The 16,988-nt window shown below is 39.4% G+C and overlaps 1 protein-coding gene across 4 annotated transcripts in view; it reads left to right on the forward strand.

Annotated features, from left to right (window-relative positions):
* The window catches only part of ARID5B (AT-rich interaction domain 5B), a 168,903-nt gene that overhangs the window by 123,338 nt on the left and 28,577 nt on the right, over window positions 1–16,988 (forward strand). For all 4 annotated transcript variants that reach the window (XM_006129784.4, XM_075934883.2, XM_075934884.2 and 1 more), the window contains 3 exons: window positions 1,926–2,130; window positions 4,452–4,504; window positions 15,646–15,743. In XM_006129784.4, the coding sequence (XP_006129846.3) occupies window positions 1,926–2,130; window positions 4,452–4,504; window positions 15,646–15,743 (356 nt within the window). The remainder of the gene's footprint in view (window positions 1–1,925; window positions 2,131–4,451; window positions 4,505–15,645; window positions 15,744–16,988) is intronic.

Below are 16,988 nucleotides of genomic sequence, written 5' to 3' on the forward strand. Positions count from 1 at the left end.
CATGGCACTTACCTAACATGCTTCAGCTTCAAGGCATTTACTCCCAAAACATAGAGAAGTTCCTATTTTACAGGTGGAGAAACTGAGTCAAAATAAGATCAAATAACTTAGTCCTGGCAGTTTACAGCACCAAAGTAAATAAATGCCAGTCTATCATTACAATCCCAGGATTCCAGACTCTCATTCAATGTTTGTGCTACTAGTCCATGCTGCTCCCGCTCGGCATGGAAATGAAATAATTTGTTTATAGTATTCTTTATCCCTTTCTGTTTACAGAAAAAAGGGTTCTACCTGGGTTATGGAAACATCAGAAAGTCTCTTGCAATGCGTGCCTGTGTAGAAGGATCAGTTTGCTTACAAAATAAATCATGTAACCATCTTCAGCCCATCTAGCAGAATATTTTTTACTGACAGTATTTAGTGGACAAGTATTGATCACACATTATAAAATAACTTGGTTGGCTAACTTCCAAAAATAGTTTTGACTGTTCATTGTACTCTTTGTTATTTAGATACAAAACCATTAGAGGACTGAAATTTACTTTATTGGCTGCAACATCATATGTGTATAAGGACAGCAGGATTAGTATACTTCTTTCTTTTGTTTTTCTTGTTTCCAGTACTGGAGAATTAACATGGTTTCATATTATTTACTCCCTTATTGGCACACTAATATCATTGGCTGTAAAAAAATATATATGAGGAGTCCTGTGGCACCTTAAAGACTAACAGATTTATTTAGGCATAAGCTTTTGTGAATCTAAATGTCAAAAAATGCCCTAATAAATCTGTTAGTCTTTAAGGTGCGATAGGGCTCCTCATTGTTTTTGCAGATCCAAACTAACACAGCTACACACCTATGAGAATTGTTGGCTGTGTCAGCAAGAAAATAGACAGTTTGGGGAATCGTGTGTCTAGAGGCTACTGATTATATACATGGGAAAAGGGAGAAAATGCATGGGCTTTGCCTTCACAAACAGCCAGGTCTGACCCCGCCCACAGAATGCCTGCGCTAGGCATTCTGGGAGAGAAGAGTGTTGCTGCCTACAGCACCTGCCCTCTCATTGCTCAAGGGCTTGGGCCATGCCACACATCCTCCTCCCTCCCCCACTGCTCCAGGGCTGGGGAGAGTGCACACCCACCAGATCCCCTCCCTCCCTGTGGTTGGGGGGCTGGTAAGGGACAGGGCTTCAGCAAAAGGGGCAGGGCCGGAGTCTTTTGGCTCTCCCAGCCCTACCTTCATCTACCACCCATGAGAAAATGGCGCACATTAAATGGTCTCCTGATTCAGCAATGTACTTAATTTTGAGCATATTCTTAAGCTCTATTGACTTAGGTCCAAAACCATACTGAACAGACAATGCCATGAATGGGATTTTTGACCTGTGGGATTTGGCCTACATTTTAGTGGGCCAGAAAACAAGTTGAGGCCTTTATGAACATGCTGCTACCAGGCAGTGGGCATTCCTGTGCAGTAATGAGAACTCGTACCACCCAGTGAATTCAGTGAGAGTTGAACATGCTCACTATCGCACATCAAGCCCTAACGGAGTGGAGGGTGGCTATTCGTCTTGCTGCTGTTTGATTGTGTGTGAGGTCTGGGGGCTTTCTGTAAAACAGTGATGCACAGTAATATGAATACAGACCTGGAGAACATTGCATTTAGGCTAAAACTATGTGAAATGTGTAGCCATTTGAAAGTGTTGTGACTAAAATTCACAGCAAGACAACAGGTCTATAATTAGTTTCTCCGTCCCTCCCTCACCCCTCACCCCCCCCCCCCCAACTCAATAGTGTGGTTTGGCCTTCGTATTAAAGAGCACACTTGTTAGATGAGGATGTGGGAGCAGTTTGTTAATCTCTTCAATGAAAATTAAAGGTCAGACAGTTACCCAGATCTGATATGACATCCCTTCATTTTCCAGGTAAAATGTGAAACAAAGTCAGCTTTGCCCAAACTCAAAAGTAACAACAGCTACTGTAAGAAAGTCTCAAGTGAAGAAAAATCAAAGGTTGCTGTAGGTGAAGAGTGCCGAGCCGATGAGCAAGCTTTCCTTGTGGCTCTTTATAAATACATGAAAGAAAGGAGAACACCCATTGAGCGAATACCCTATTTAGGTTTTAAGCAAAGTAAGTATAATTTTTTATCATTTTTTGTTGACATTTTAGAGCTGTTTGGCTTCTTTGTAGAAAACATTCACACACTGAGACTATTTGAAACCCTTTTTGGTTTTGTGACTATGTTTATGTTTACACAGTTTCCAGTCCAGACATTTTACTGTCTCTAACTTCTAGATTTGCATCTCTTCCTTCTGGGGCAGTTGCTGCAGGATATTTATAGGTTTAAATCCACTGATTATGACTAGAAATAGGCATGCTGAAAACTCTCTAGTTTTCTGTTTTGTAAATCTCCAGTGTCTGTAATGCCTTTCTTCTGAGTTAATAACGTGACGTACGTTTATTGTGCCCAGATGTTCTTTATGAAAAGACAGATATTAAAGAGAGACATTTAAAGGGGGTCAAGAAAGGCACAAAAGGGATCGCATTTTAAGCCTAAAAATTTGTTTATAGGCAATAAATTACTGACTTCAGAGACTATAAAAATAGACTGTATCTGTTTAATACAAAATACAATGTTTAGAATTGGTTTGGCATGTACAGTTTTTAGTGACACAATTTGTAAAGCAATTGTAGGTGGAGGAGATACAGTTGCAACTAAATTCTTCATAAATATTGCATAGTAAGTAGGAGTGTTTAAGAGTTTACAACAAAAGCTGTATCTCTGCATTTGTGCATGTGTATAAAATATACTATACATACACACATTATATATACATGATACATATTGCCTATAGGTTGAATGGTTAAATTATCTAAAAGGAGAAATCCATGGTTTTAAATATTATTTACTCAAACTTATCTCCCAAGATTAAAGCCATGTGTTATTTTGATGAAGAATGTCAAACCTGTATGTTTTACATAACAATTTACATACTTAATAGCAATTGGCACTGATTGCAGCAGACCTCTAGCAGCCATTATAAACTTATATAACTCTGAGTGATTACAATGTTTTGGCTGCTTGAAATAGAAGTAAAATTAATGTACTATGAACAGCTTTGTTGCATTATGCATTGATTCAGATTAAATCAAGGCCTAAGCAAAGCTCTTGATAGCTTTGAAATAGTACAGAGTTTGTTCAGTGAGACTTTCCAAGCATTTTGTGTGGAAGAATGCTTTTTTTATTTTCATTTTATTTTCATGTTATCCACTCTTTCCAAACCAGGGGATACTGTAGGTTCGAATGATGTGAAAGGCCATTATTTCCAAAATACCCAAGTCTGTGATAGGATCACACAATAATATTTAATGGAACTATGTGTGATTGCTTGAGCCTAGTCCTGCCAGTGCTTAAGCACATGATTAAATTACTCCTGTGAGTAAATTTATTCATGGGTGTAAGTGTTTGTAGGATTAGACTCTATATTTGTCTGAGATAGTATGTGTAAATATTGCCAATATAAATAGATTAGAGGAGACATCCAATACATACACTACAACAGAGAATTCCCTTGTGGGTGAACAAATTCCGTCCTCTTTTGATCTGCTGCATTATTGCTGACTCTGGCTTTAGATATTTATATCGATATCACTGGGAATCACCAAGTGTTGCTGAACTCCCATGTGGATCTTTAATATGGAGTTGCCATCAGTTACCCTCCAATCAATTAAATAAACACACAAATAAGTGAAATATGGCTAATGTGTCACAGTAAGACCTTGTCCAGCTGTGGAGTATGAGATGGGTGGCAGGCAGTCATGTGCAAGGAGGCATTATTCAGTAGGGAGTGCAAAGAAGAGTGGCTCTTGCTATGCCTTGTGAAAGGTGTTGTCCCCTCTCACCACTACCACTGACACCATATTTACTAGGACAAAAACAATGCCTGTGTATTCCACCTTCATTACTGCATTTTCAAACAGCCTATGGTTTATTGATTATGGAGGTTCTTATTTGAGCAGAGATGGTTGTTTAATGAATGGCTGCTCTATAGCACATGGCTGCATCCCTTACTGTTAAATAAAACTGTTTAAAAAATAGTCTTTGTGGTAGATTTTACTGTCAAAATTATGGGACCATGAAAAAGCAGCTATTATACTGTGTTTCTTAACAAAAAAGAAGAACAAACTCTCTAATTCTGTCTAAATGTATCTTTACTCCTATAGACATAACTAAATGTGCTCCTTCACATGTTATTTTTAAAAAATATAGTAAGGAGTGACACTTGCTCTTCAAATTATGCAAATACCTTTTGTAAATTGTTTTCCAAGGGCTTTTTCAGGGTTTGTGAACTTTTTACTATTTTTCTTTAAAATAATAGTTTAATTGACATTTCTTTGAAATATGTTGGTTAATGGAATGCTTATCTAAATACTTATTGTCCCTCTAACAGTTAACCTTTGGACTATGTTTCAAGCTGCTCAAAAACTGGGAGGATATGAAACAGTAAGTGTTTAAGTAACTTAAATGGAATAATTGTGCAATCAAACTTTCCCCAGTTAGAAAAAATGAAAACGCAAACAATCATTTACTGCATTTTAGAATAGCTGTACACATTGTGGGTTTATTGGGCCATTTTTGGAAATGGTCCCAATTAGTTCCAGGTTTGGCAAAATTGTAAACTTGTCGTAAAAACTACAAGTGGAAAACATATGTAACTCTTCCCTGTCAAGGAAATTAGTTGGGTCTGTAATATTTTCCCATGTTGAGAAAGGGCTATTATTGTACAACAAGCCAAGATTGCATAAAAGAAATTTCACTTGGCAACATCTCTGACATCTGTTCATGTCTAATATGGGAAATGTATTAAGGGCTTTCAGAAGTAATCAGTATTGCCATTAAGGGATAGTATGTTGCAGTATCTTCTCCTTTTTGCTAGTGTAGAAGGCCTTTATTAGACAAGGGTCAGTACCACATAAACAGGAAGTTATCAAAGTAATTCAGAAAAGTCTCTGACACTTTTTATCAGCTAACCATATCTGACAAGAGCAGTTTATTTTTAGCTCACAGGAAAATTTGATGGCCGTGGATTTTAGAGCATGTATTTTGAGCTAATAAAATATTAGAGCAACAAACAGATTAAAATCTTGAAATGAGAAGAAAGAGCTGCATTAATGCCGTACGTAGAGATGACATCTGTAATAAAAGCCAATTGACATAGGAAGATGTCGTCATTGGAAATATTTTCTTTGCACACAATGATCTGATTAAGTTGTGCAGTTCCTGCTTCAGTTGGATGGGGGAAATTATTTTTTCTTTGTTTACAAAGTAATCTGGGCTGTATCTATACTGTCAAGAAATGACAAGAAACACAAAATCTAGAAACTCAGACTAATTTGAGCCAAAATCTAATAACCACCCATTTTTTCCATGCAATAAACATATTGTTCTATTAATTAATATCATGACTATACTGAGGTTAGTGTAAATTTTGTGAAACTGAGTATTTAGCATTCACAATAAAGATGTTTGATTTGGCTTTTATGATTTAGCTGCCTTTTGTTAATCTACATGTTCTCATGTGTGTATGTGCGAGGCTGTGTATGTATGTACACATACTGGGAGATTTATATGGTGTTACTAAGGTCCTTAACTCAAGTAATTTTTGTTTTTCTTCATTTAAATCATTTCTCGGGGCTGGGCTGGGAATGGGGGGGGAGGGGGGCCATATGCAGGCTGCCCCGGGATCAGAGGACTACCCCAGCCCCCTCTCACTGCAGCAGCTTGAGGCCAGGTGAGAAGCGCCTCTCCATAGCCGCTGTAGCTCCAGTGGTCACTGCTGGGGGAGGGCATAGTGGGCACAGCATGTCCCCCTGCTGGGGCAGATCCAGGGTTGTCTGCTCTCTGCTCTCCCAGGCAGAGTGAGGAATGAAACAAACTGTGTACTTTCCCCTTGCTCCTTGATGAAGGGGAACAGCCTTTTGTTGGGGGAGGGGGAGCTTTAGCCTTTTCTGCCCTCCCTAAAAATGTGTGAGGAGAGGGTGCGAGGCGTGGGGATGGAGCAGTTGTTGATGGTGGGGCACCCCCAACTAGCCGCTTTCACCTGCCTGGTGATTCTGTCTCTTTTCTGTATGGTGTTATGAGAAGCAATCCCATTCCAGGCACATCCCGTTTTCCTGGCATAACCAAACCCTGACCTTGCTTTAGGTTATGATAAGAGGAAGCTTTGTACCACATTTGGTGGTCCTAGCTCTTACTGTTTAGGAGGAATTCTTAAACAGACAGACAGAAAGACTCTTTCAAAATATAGTAGATATATGCGCAAAAGCTTCCATAGATATTACATCTACAGTAATTACGAGCTTTGGATACATGCACCAAGTTGTAAAATGTGCTGAAAGTAAGCACATTGAAAACTTGAACCTGATCCAGACAAGACAATGAATAAGAGAAAGCAATGAAGAATATGAGAGTGACATGTTCAGAATGCTCAGGGAGGCAGATAATTTTCAAAGCAACCGGTTTGAATATACTTGCAGAGAATGAGGATGGAAGCAGAGAAGGTCAGTGTGGAGGAGCTTGCAGTGGATATATCAGACTTAAACCTGGGTTTTAGCACTAGAATAAGAAAGGAAAGAATTAATTTAGGAATATTAAAGAAAGTGGACTGTCCAAATTTGTGGAAATTCTGAATGTGTGTAGAGAAAGGAAGAAGTTGACTAGGACACCAACGCTATGTCTACACTGCCCCTTCTTGCGGAAAAATAAATGCAAATGAAGCTAAATGTGGAATATTGCCGTGCTTCATTCACATAATTAACGAAACTCCGTTTTTGTGCAAAAAACCTCTCTTGTGCAAGCACCGTTCTTCCTGAAAAAAATGAGGAAGAAAGGCTCTTGTGCAAGAGCGCGGTTTTGTGCAAAAAGGAGCCGTGTAGACAACTCCTTTTTGCGCAAAAGCCTCTTGTGCAAAAACAGAGCCTCTTTAATTATGCAAATGAAGCACAGCGATATTCTGCACTTAGCTTCATTTGCATTAGATTTTCCACAAGAGAGTGGCAATAGAGCCATAACCCAAGAGTGTAAACTTGGGTGACAGATAAAACAGTGGGATTATGGTTTGTAATGTCAAGGGGAATGAGGGTCTGAGGGGAAAGAGGAGGTATATCACCGTTTAGTGTAAATTAGCAGCAGCACATTCTACTCTCAGACTTCTTTTCCTTTTTCATTAAAAAAGGTCTTCAAATAAATGGGCGGGAAGGGGGCGGGATTCCTCATCATCCAGAAGAGTAGGTTTATTGGGATTATTCACCTGTAAATTAAATGGTAGTGTGTGCTGGTCAAAACCAAGGTGTAAACACAAAAGTAGGATCATTAGCAACTAGATGTACAAAATGAACATCATTTTTCCACCAGTTTGATATTTGGCAATTTGATTTATCTTAATCCAGTGGGCTTAATCCAACGCTTTTTCAGATCAGTGAGAGTGATACTTTTCTATGGTTTGGATATAAATTAAACTGAGTATGGAGTGGGGAGCGCTGCTTTATCTTAAACATTCCTGTTAGCTGCATTTCCTACCACACCTCTTCTCTCTCCACACCCTCGTCCTCTGCTCAGAACCCTGAGTGTAGATTGTTGCAGTGTTGTGTCCCTTTCACCCACCTTCACACCTTTCCTGACCAATTCACACACCATGCATCACCCTGGAATGTAGCAGACTTGTAATCAACTGTGCTGTTGTGTGTATTGATGAGAGACCAAAAAAAAAAGGGCAAAAAGCCCCAGGGACCTAAAATGGGATGGATGACAATATTTCTTCCAGAATTAGTGATAGGTTATTAAGGACTAGATTCTGCCATCAATATGCACTCAGAATAGACTAGTATGCAAATAAACTCCAGGGGCACTGATAGTTCTAACTGCATGGCAGAGATCTATTCTATTTTAAGAGTGGCAGTATCTGTCCTTCAAGAGCATAAATAGGTCTAAATGAAATCTACCCCCACTTGAACTTATTTATTTTTGTTTGTCTTCTTTAAATGTTCCCAGACTTCTGGTGTGGGTTTGAGATAGTGAGGTTATTTTAGGCTGGCCATTCACACTTCCAGTTTTGATACAATCCCACACATAGGCCAGGTCTACACTGGGAAATGATTTCAAAATTACTAAATTCAATATAAGAACTCCTGATTTAACAAATTCAAACTTGTGTGTCCTCACTACAGAGAAGCCTTGAAATTAGTCCGAGGTAGGCTCCATTAATGTCAGACTTAAGAGTCCCAGGAAGCATTCTGGACAGCTGCAGGAGGCCTCCCAGAGGTCAGTAAGTTCAAATTGGGAAGAAGGACTATCCAGGGAATTATAGGCCAGACAGTCTTACCTCGGTTCCTGGAAAAATCATGGAAGGGATCCTTAAGGAATTTATTTTGAGGCACTTGAAAGAGAGGAAAGTGATTAGGAATAGTCAGCATGGATCCACAAAGGGCAAGTCATACCTGACCAACCTGATTAGCTTCTATGATGAGGTACCTGGCTCTGTGGACATGAGAAAGTCAGTGGATGTGATATACCTTGACTTTAGCAAGGCTTTTGATACAGTCTCCCACAATATTCTTGCCAGCACGTTAAGGGAATGTGGATTGGATAAATGGACAGTAAGATGAATAGAAAGCTGGCTAGAAGGCCGTGCCCAGCGGGTAGTGATCAACAGCTCGATGTCAGGATGGTGGTCAGTTTCTAGCGGAGTGCCCCAAGGTTCGGTTCTAGAACCGGTTTTGTTCAATATCTTTATTAATAACCTGGATGAGGGGATGGGTAGCACCCTCAGCAAGTTTGCGATGACACTAAGCTGGGGGAAGAGGTAGATACGCTTGAGGGCAGAGATAAGGTCCAGAGTGACTTAGACAAATTGGAGGATTGGGCCACAAGAAATTTGATGAGGTTCAACAAGGACAAGTACAGAGTCCTGCACTTGGGACGGAAGAATCCCAAGCATTGTTACAGGCTGGGGACCAACTGGTTAAGTAGCAGTTCTGCAGAAAAGGACCTGGCGGTTACAGTGGATGAGAAGGTGGATATGAGTCAACAGTGTGCCCTTGTAGCCAAGAAGGCTAATGGCATATTAGGTTGCATTAAGAGGAGCATTGCCAGCAGATCCAGAGATGTCATTATTCCCCTTTATTTGGCTCTAGTGAGGCCACATTTGGAGTATTGTGTCCAGTTCTGGACCCCCCACTACAAAACGGATGTGGATGCATTGGAGAGGGGTCCAGCGGAGGGCGACCAAAATGATTAAGGGGCTGGAGCATATGACCTATGAGGATAGGCTGAGGGAGTTGGGTCTGTTTAGTCTGCAGAAGCGAAGAGTGAGAGGGGATTTGATAGCAGCCTTCAACTTCCTGAAGGGAGGTTCCAAAGAGGATGGAGAAAGGCTGTTCTCAGTAGTGACAGATGGAAGAACAAGGAGCAATGGTCTCAAGCAATGGAGAGGTCCAGGTTAGATATTAGGAAAAACTATTTCACTAGGAGAGTGGTGAAGCACTGGAATGGGTTACCTAGGGAGGTAGTGGAGTCTCCATCCTTAGAGGTGTTTAAGTCTTGGCTTGACAAAGCCCTGGCTGGATTTATTTAGTTGGGATTGGTCCTGCCTAGAGCAGGGGGCTGGACTTGATGACCTTCTAAGGTATTTTCCAGCTCTATGGTTCTATGATTCTATTAAATTAGTGGCACTGGAGTATCCACTCCATTATTTAAAAATTACTATTCCATAATTAACATTATAAATTCGAACTTGAAGGAGGTGGGGTATTTTGGAATGCGGTTCTAGTGTAGACCAGGGCATAGGGAGAAATGTGTGCTCAGTACTATTTGGATCATGTGCCCCCTTCACTGTGGTCAATGGGAGCTGAGCGCTCAATACTTATCAGGCCAAATGGACCCTACCAAGTGCATGAGCATAGAGACTGGATGGAAGAATTAATCTCCATGGCTTTCTGTGCTGTCAGTGACTTTTTTTTTCACTTTTCTGTTTATGAGCAATACAAGCTAGCTCCATTCCTGCTGAAAACAGCCTTTTGCCTTGCAGTAGGAATATTCTTGTCAGAAAGAAAAGAGCACGTACAAATAGAGATATTCTTATATACAGAAAATGGGCACAGTTTAAGATAGCATGCATTTTACAAATATAGATGAGGTTAAAATTACCCATTTGCATTTACAATACCCAGTTGCTTGGCTATTGTTGAATAGGATGTTCAGATACTTTTTAATTGGAATAGATGTAAAGTTTACATTCTCACATTTGGTGGAGTAATTAAAGCTGGCAGATTTTGTATTCCCCATTCTCCCCTGCCTATCCCACACACATGCAAACTCTTTTAAAGAGTCTTAAAAATGGGTACACACATGTATTGGAAAAGCAAACAGATATGGTATAATGGTATATAAAGGCAAGAGTTAACTGTTGTGGTATGGTTCTCCCATTTACTAACACCAGTGTAAGCCCATTGAGCCTGATTCTGATGTCACTTACACTGCTGTAAAGCCAGTATCCCACTAGGCATTTTGCTAATATCTACTCATTATCAGTCCCAGTATGTTGTTTGCATGAGTGTTTCTGCTAAAGATTCTCAGTTTCTTATTTGTAGTGAAAGGTCAGAACATTTTGGTAACATCATAGTCACATAACCAGCAGCATAGAACTCTCACTAGCTCACAGTGCAGGCTAAATAAAAACCAAAGGCTTGACAAGTTCCTCTCAAAATGGCACCACCTCTTTGAAACCCACTTTCCTTCAAGCAAACATTTAGGTAAGCTGCTGAAATCAACCTCTTCATAGTAACAATACTAAAGTACTTTGCATAGTGTGGCTTCGTACCTGAGGACCTTAAAACTCTTTACAAACATGAATGAGTTAAAGCCTCAGAGCCCCCCAACAGAAAGGTAAAATGATCCAGTTTCTAGTAAATTAAATGTTGTTGCAGCTATACTACCTTGGACTATGATCTTGTTGCTCTTCCTAAACTAATCAGAGTCAGGCTAGAGCAGTCCTTAGAGGAGAGACTTCCAGGGAAATTGAAGCATTGAAAGAGCTATTTTTGGTGACTCAGGAAATGACACCTTTCCCTCTGAGTCAGCATTAGAGCAGCACTGCAGCCTATTTAAAGGAGATACTGTGGTACTGGAGGTACTAGCGTACAGATGGGATTTAGGCACCTAAAGCCTAAGTAACCTAGGAACCTCTGAAAATTTTCCCCATGGTCCGAAGACATCAATCACTGGTATTCTGGATAAAATCCAATGTGCATAATTAATTATCCTATTCTGTTCACCACAAATCTGTGTTGACATTTGAATATATTGTGATCGTCTTCTTCTTATTTCTATAACTGTCGCATGGTGGTGCCATTGTTCCCTTCCACCCCAAACATGCGTATACACCAGCCATAAATTAGGGATGCTAAAATGTGGGTGGGTTGGTAAGTGTACATCCACTGCCATTTTCAGCAGCTATGTGTTTACACGTGGATGGGGGAGGGGGCTCTGTAGGAGATGGTACATGTGAATCAAGCCATGTTGTTGTAAATGAGCTTGGAATAATGGAATGGAGCAAATGTATGGAGAGTTTTGAAAACCAGGAAGGCACTTTGTAATTAAATCCCACACTGGTGAGAAAAGCCACTGAAGGTAAAGGTGGGGGTGATAAATCTGATCCATCTTCCTTGAAATGTAGAGTGGGGATTTGGGATTCCAAGCATTCAGGCCTCAGGAGCAAAGTTTGTCAAGAGTACTGAGAGAAGCACACAAAGGACAAACAAGAAATTTCATTCAGGAGGGTAGTCTCAGCCTTTGAAGCATTTAGTGTGAGAGCAGGTCTGTGCAATGGCACACAGACAAGTTATACCAGATTAACAAAAGGTGTGACTTTAATGCATGAGTTAAAACCCATCAAAACCCCATGTGGACTCTCTCATCCAGGAGCCTTAGTGAGATTTTGCTAAGCCCCTTCAAAAACTGAAGTCTCCTCCCTTCAGAATGAAAGCATCCACATGGGTGTAGTGTGCTTTAACATAGAGATCTATAAAATCATGAGTGGTGTGGAGAAAGTGAATAAGGAAACATTATTTACTTGTTCCCATAATATAAGAACTAGGGGCCACCAAATGAAATTAGTGGGCAGCAGGTATAAAACAAATAAAAGGAAGTTCTTCTTCACACAGCACACAGTCAACCTGTGGAACTCCTTGCCAGAAGAGGCTAGGACCATAACAGGGTTTAAAAGAGAACTAGATAAGTTCATGGACGTTAAGTCCATTAATGGCTATTAGCCAGGATGGGTAAGGAATGGTGTCCCTAGCCTCTGTTTGTCAGAGGGTGGAGATGGATGGCAGGAAAGAGATCGCTTGATCATTACCTGTTCGGTTCATTCCCTCTGGGGCACCTGGCATTGTCCACTGTAAGCAGACAGGCTACTGGGCTGGATGGACCTTTGGTCTGACCCAGTATGCCGTTCTTATGTAACTAATGCCCAAATATAGACATGCCCTTTCTCAAGAATATGTTAAAATTTTTCCAAGTCAGGATGCTATTTGAATTGACCTAGCCTGACTAATCATTTTACAGTATATACTGTCTCAGGATAATGACAGTGGAAAACCATTACCAAAGAGCACTTTTCTAGAATCGGTATCAGAGAGGTAGCCGTGTTAATCTGAATCTGCATAAACAACAAGACATCCTGTGGCACCTCATAGACTAACAGATTTATTGGAGCATAAGCTTTTGTGTGCAAAGACCCACTTAGTCAGATGCATCCTTACTAGGATGTCCATCACTAAAGGCAGATGCGAATGACTTCAATTTAAGGAGAAGGAAGCTTTGATGTTGACCTGGTAAACACTAATGTTAAATTTGAATGATCATACCTTTAAGGACAATAGTTGTAGCTGCTCTTTGTAAAGTTTTCATAATGCAGTACTTTGTTCAGGTTGGTTAAGAAGATTATAATGACATTTTGGGGCCTTTTGGAAAAAAAAACTTTCAAGAACAAGGGGAACTCAGCTTCATACTGTACTCACTACATTATGTCAGATTTAACAGACACAACCCCGTTGATTTCAGTGGCATTCTGGCCCTTACAATGGCCTGAATTTTTGTAGCAGAAATAAATAATTTAGTGACCATATTATGTAAATAATGATCTTGTTATTAGTATAGAAGAGACAGAAATATTTGAAGCCTATTGTACTAATTCAAAGAATTGTGACATTTCAATTTTAGGATTAGATTTTCAAGGTAACAAAATTATTTAGGAACCTAATTACCGTTGCCTTCCAATGTGACTTGTGCTCCCAAGTGCCCAAATCACCTCTGAAATGGAACTTGGGCTCCTAAGTCACTTAGGCACTTTTGAAAATGAACGTGCCATCTTTTTGTTGCTGTCTCTTATCTTCTGCTTTAATTCAGAAACTGTGTAAATATTCTGAACTAAGTAAGCATTTCCCCCGCATCCTCCAATCCTTTGATCCAGCCCAGCTGCGCTTGGCTCAAGACATAAGATGGGGGTCAATGGTAGTTTTATACGTTCCACTAATCCCTGTGACTGATGGAGACCTATGGCTGCTCTAATTTACAGCCCCCTGCAACAACCCCCATAGTGCCACTGCAGCACCCAGGGATCAGAACCCTCCAACACCCCCACAGAATACCTCTATGAGAAGGGAACTAGAAAAGGGCCAGCGACACTATCCAGAGATTCCGTGATAACAGGAGAATCCAGAGCTACCAGCTTTCTGGATTTAAGGTTGTTCAGTACTGCTTAAGTGGTGCACAACAAATGTATCCGAGCTGGATCTGTATTTGTCCCATCAGATCAGATCCTGCTAGTACGGAAGCCAATGGCAAAACTCCTTTTGACTTCACCTGGAGTAGGAGGAAGTTGATGGTGGAAGCAGTTGATGGTGGAAGGAGAATCCACTAATTCTCACATGCTCACCTCACTATGCGGTTAACTCATGACTTCATCTTTTTTGAGCTGTTAGTTTAATCCCATAGCGGTGATGGACAGTATGATATATAGCCATGACAGTGATGAGATGATGTAAGAATCTGAACGAAATATACTTACAACCAAACTATGACTTCAGTTGAGTGTATGATTCCTATTTAAAACACCATGTCTCCAAAATTTGTATGATACTTGTAGTATATCATGTCTTATTTCCCCCTCTGTGTGGGTTAAGTAAGAAAGCAAGGAAATGAGTGAATGCTATCATTCCCTTATGTAAAGCAAAAAGGTTGGATGAAGATTGCAGCTAAATATTGAATTTCCCCAAAATAGACATTAAATATTTTCAGAGACATTTCTGTGACAAGCTCCACCTACTGATGAATAAAGTACTGTTGCATTTTAATTTTACCTGCAGCTAGAAGTAGGTGGTGAATATTTCTAATGAGAACTAAACAAATTATAAACATCAGAAATCTTCACAGAAATTAGAATATAACGAAGTAACATGTCTCTGGCTAGCTTTTTTTCCCCAGACCATATTTTCTGCAAAGAAAGGTTTTTCCTTTGATGCAAAGCAGAAGAAGGTGCCATTTAGCCTGTTATATTTAACTATCATACTAATCTCTTCTTCTTTAGATTAAAATTATAGGCCCCAGATTGCAAGTTATGATATTTGTTTTCCTATGATTGCTGCCTTTAGCTCATAAGTGAACTCTACTGACAGCTCTGTGGGTAACTTTGAAGAAGCCTCTAGGTCTGAATATATTAAGCTCTACAGCATTCCAAAGCAAATGACAAAATTCCCCCACAATCTTTCCCCCACAATTTCCCACTGGCCCTTTTTATGAGCTGCATACAGAAGAGACCGATCTATTACATTTGTCCTATTCCTGTTTTTCTTCCTGCTTTAAATATAGCAGAATGTATAAAATAATGAAATGGTATTCAGAAACAATTCTTTTGCCAGGTCTTCCATCTGTTATTCTGCAGAATCCTAATTTTTGTATAAAAAACAAAACCATGGAATGCAACTCAATATGTTACAAGATGTTTATTTTCATTGACTTAGTCCAATAAAATACATAGCTCAAATATTAATATTGGAGTAAGTTAAGATTTCATTACCATTTGATCTATATATTTTACTGACATAAATGGATAAAAATAAACAGCTTGTAATGTATAGAGTTACAGCCTATGCTTTTGTGGATTTAGAGAGTCTGTGGTGGATTTCGATTTTGCAACAGATTTATTTTCTCTCATTCAGTTAAAATAACTACGTAATCATTATTTGTGGTTAGTTCTAGGTTCATTTTCATAATGCACCATGGGATTTGTCTGCATAACTTCTGATGGTAATGACTCTCTATTGATTGAGATTCTTTATTGTGAGACTGAATTGATGATGACTTGACAATGAACTAGTGGTAAAACTCCCATTTTAGAAAAAAGAAAACATTAACATAATGTAATCTTACCAAAAATGCATAAGAACAGTATGGATTCTGTGAGGGCTTTTGGAGATTTGCAGTGCATGCCATTCTGAAAGTACCACACATGCATTTGTTGCTGTGAACTCAAATGCTGTGGAATCTGTAAAGATGCAAGATTAAATTTTCCATTGCCATTTTTACAGATAACAGCCCGTCGACAATGGAAACATATTTATGATGAATTAGGTGGTAACCCTGGAAGCACAAGTGCTGCTACATGTACTCGCAGACATTATGAAAGGTAAGATAACAAATATGAAATGCTTGTTTAATAAAGAAAAAAAACTAATTTGGAGAGTCTTCAAAGCATTTTGTAAAGAATTAGAGAAAGAGAGAGAGAATGAGAGAGAGAGTATGTGCTCTCTTACAGGCATGGTAAATATTCCTCCAACAATGCAGTTTTATAATCCACAGTAATTTAAACCACTGTGTGTGTCTCCAGTGGCAAAACAAACAAAAAACGTATCTGATTGCTTTTTGCTTCATACTCACAGTTTACCATAGCATTTCTAATAGAGAAGCTGCAAAATTGAACAAAACATTAAAGAGAAAATAATAAATGACAACTAATTGAGTCTACTATTTGTATTCAAAACATTTCAGGAACAAAATTCAGGCAAGTTGTCATGACCAAAATAAAGGGGTGGCTTGCATTGTTGGATGCAGTTAATATTGCAGGTCATACAAAGCATTGCGTTTCTATTCCATGGTACTTTTTTCTGTCTTCCCTGCATAGAAGCTGCTGCCAACACTTTTTTTCTGTACTGCAAGTGTTGCTGGTTAGAATTGCTGATTTTTTTATTCTTCCAATGTAGATAATAATTTACAGTGCTTAGGAAGACAACACACATAAATTAAAATACTGTAGCTGGAATTTTTTGAAAGGCATTATTTTTATATAGGTGTGTGTGTGTGTGTGTGTGTTCAAGTTCAAATATGGGAAAACTGACTTCATGTTCCAGATTATGAAGTGGCTGCCTGCAGAGGTCAGGAGGAAACCATTTGTTTTAGCCCATTAAAAGTGTTGTATAGTTAAGCTACAAGCAGCTTGAGTTCTGCACCTTCCTCTGAGCACTAGATATTGGACATATAGCTGGACACAATACAATAACTGATGGTGGGAACTGCTAATTTTAGATTCCAATATCAGTTCCCCAGAATAAGATCCTTTGGTCCATTATGAAGAAGTTATCATAAAAGTTAGAAACTTTCTGTAGTCCAACCCAAACAGGCAGGATAAACATGGTAAAATGTTTTGCTTGGCTATCAAGGCAATGAGCTTGGGGGTGCATGGGAAAATTCAAATTGACGCACTTTGCAGTATACATGAGAACATAAAAAAGGCCATACTGGATCAAAACAAAGGTCCATATAGCCCACTATCCTGGTTTTTCAACAGTGGTCAATGCCAGGTGCCCCAGAAGGAGAGAACAGAACAGCTAATCATTGCGTGATCCACCCTCTGTCTCCTATTCCCTACTTCTGA

Source organism: Pelodiscus sinensis, chromosome 8 (genome assembly GCF_052426305.1).
Source record: "Pelodiscus sinensis isolate ZL-2025 chromosome 8, ASM5242630v1, whole genome shotgun sequence".
In the NCBI taxonomy this organism is placed as follows: domain Eukaryota; kingdom Metazoa; phylum Chordata; order Testudines; family Trionychidae; genus Pelodiscus; species Pelodiscus sinensis.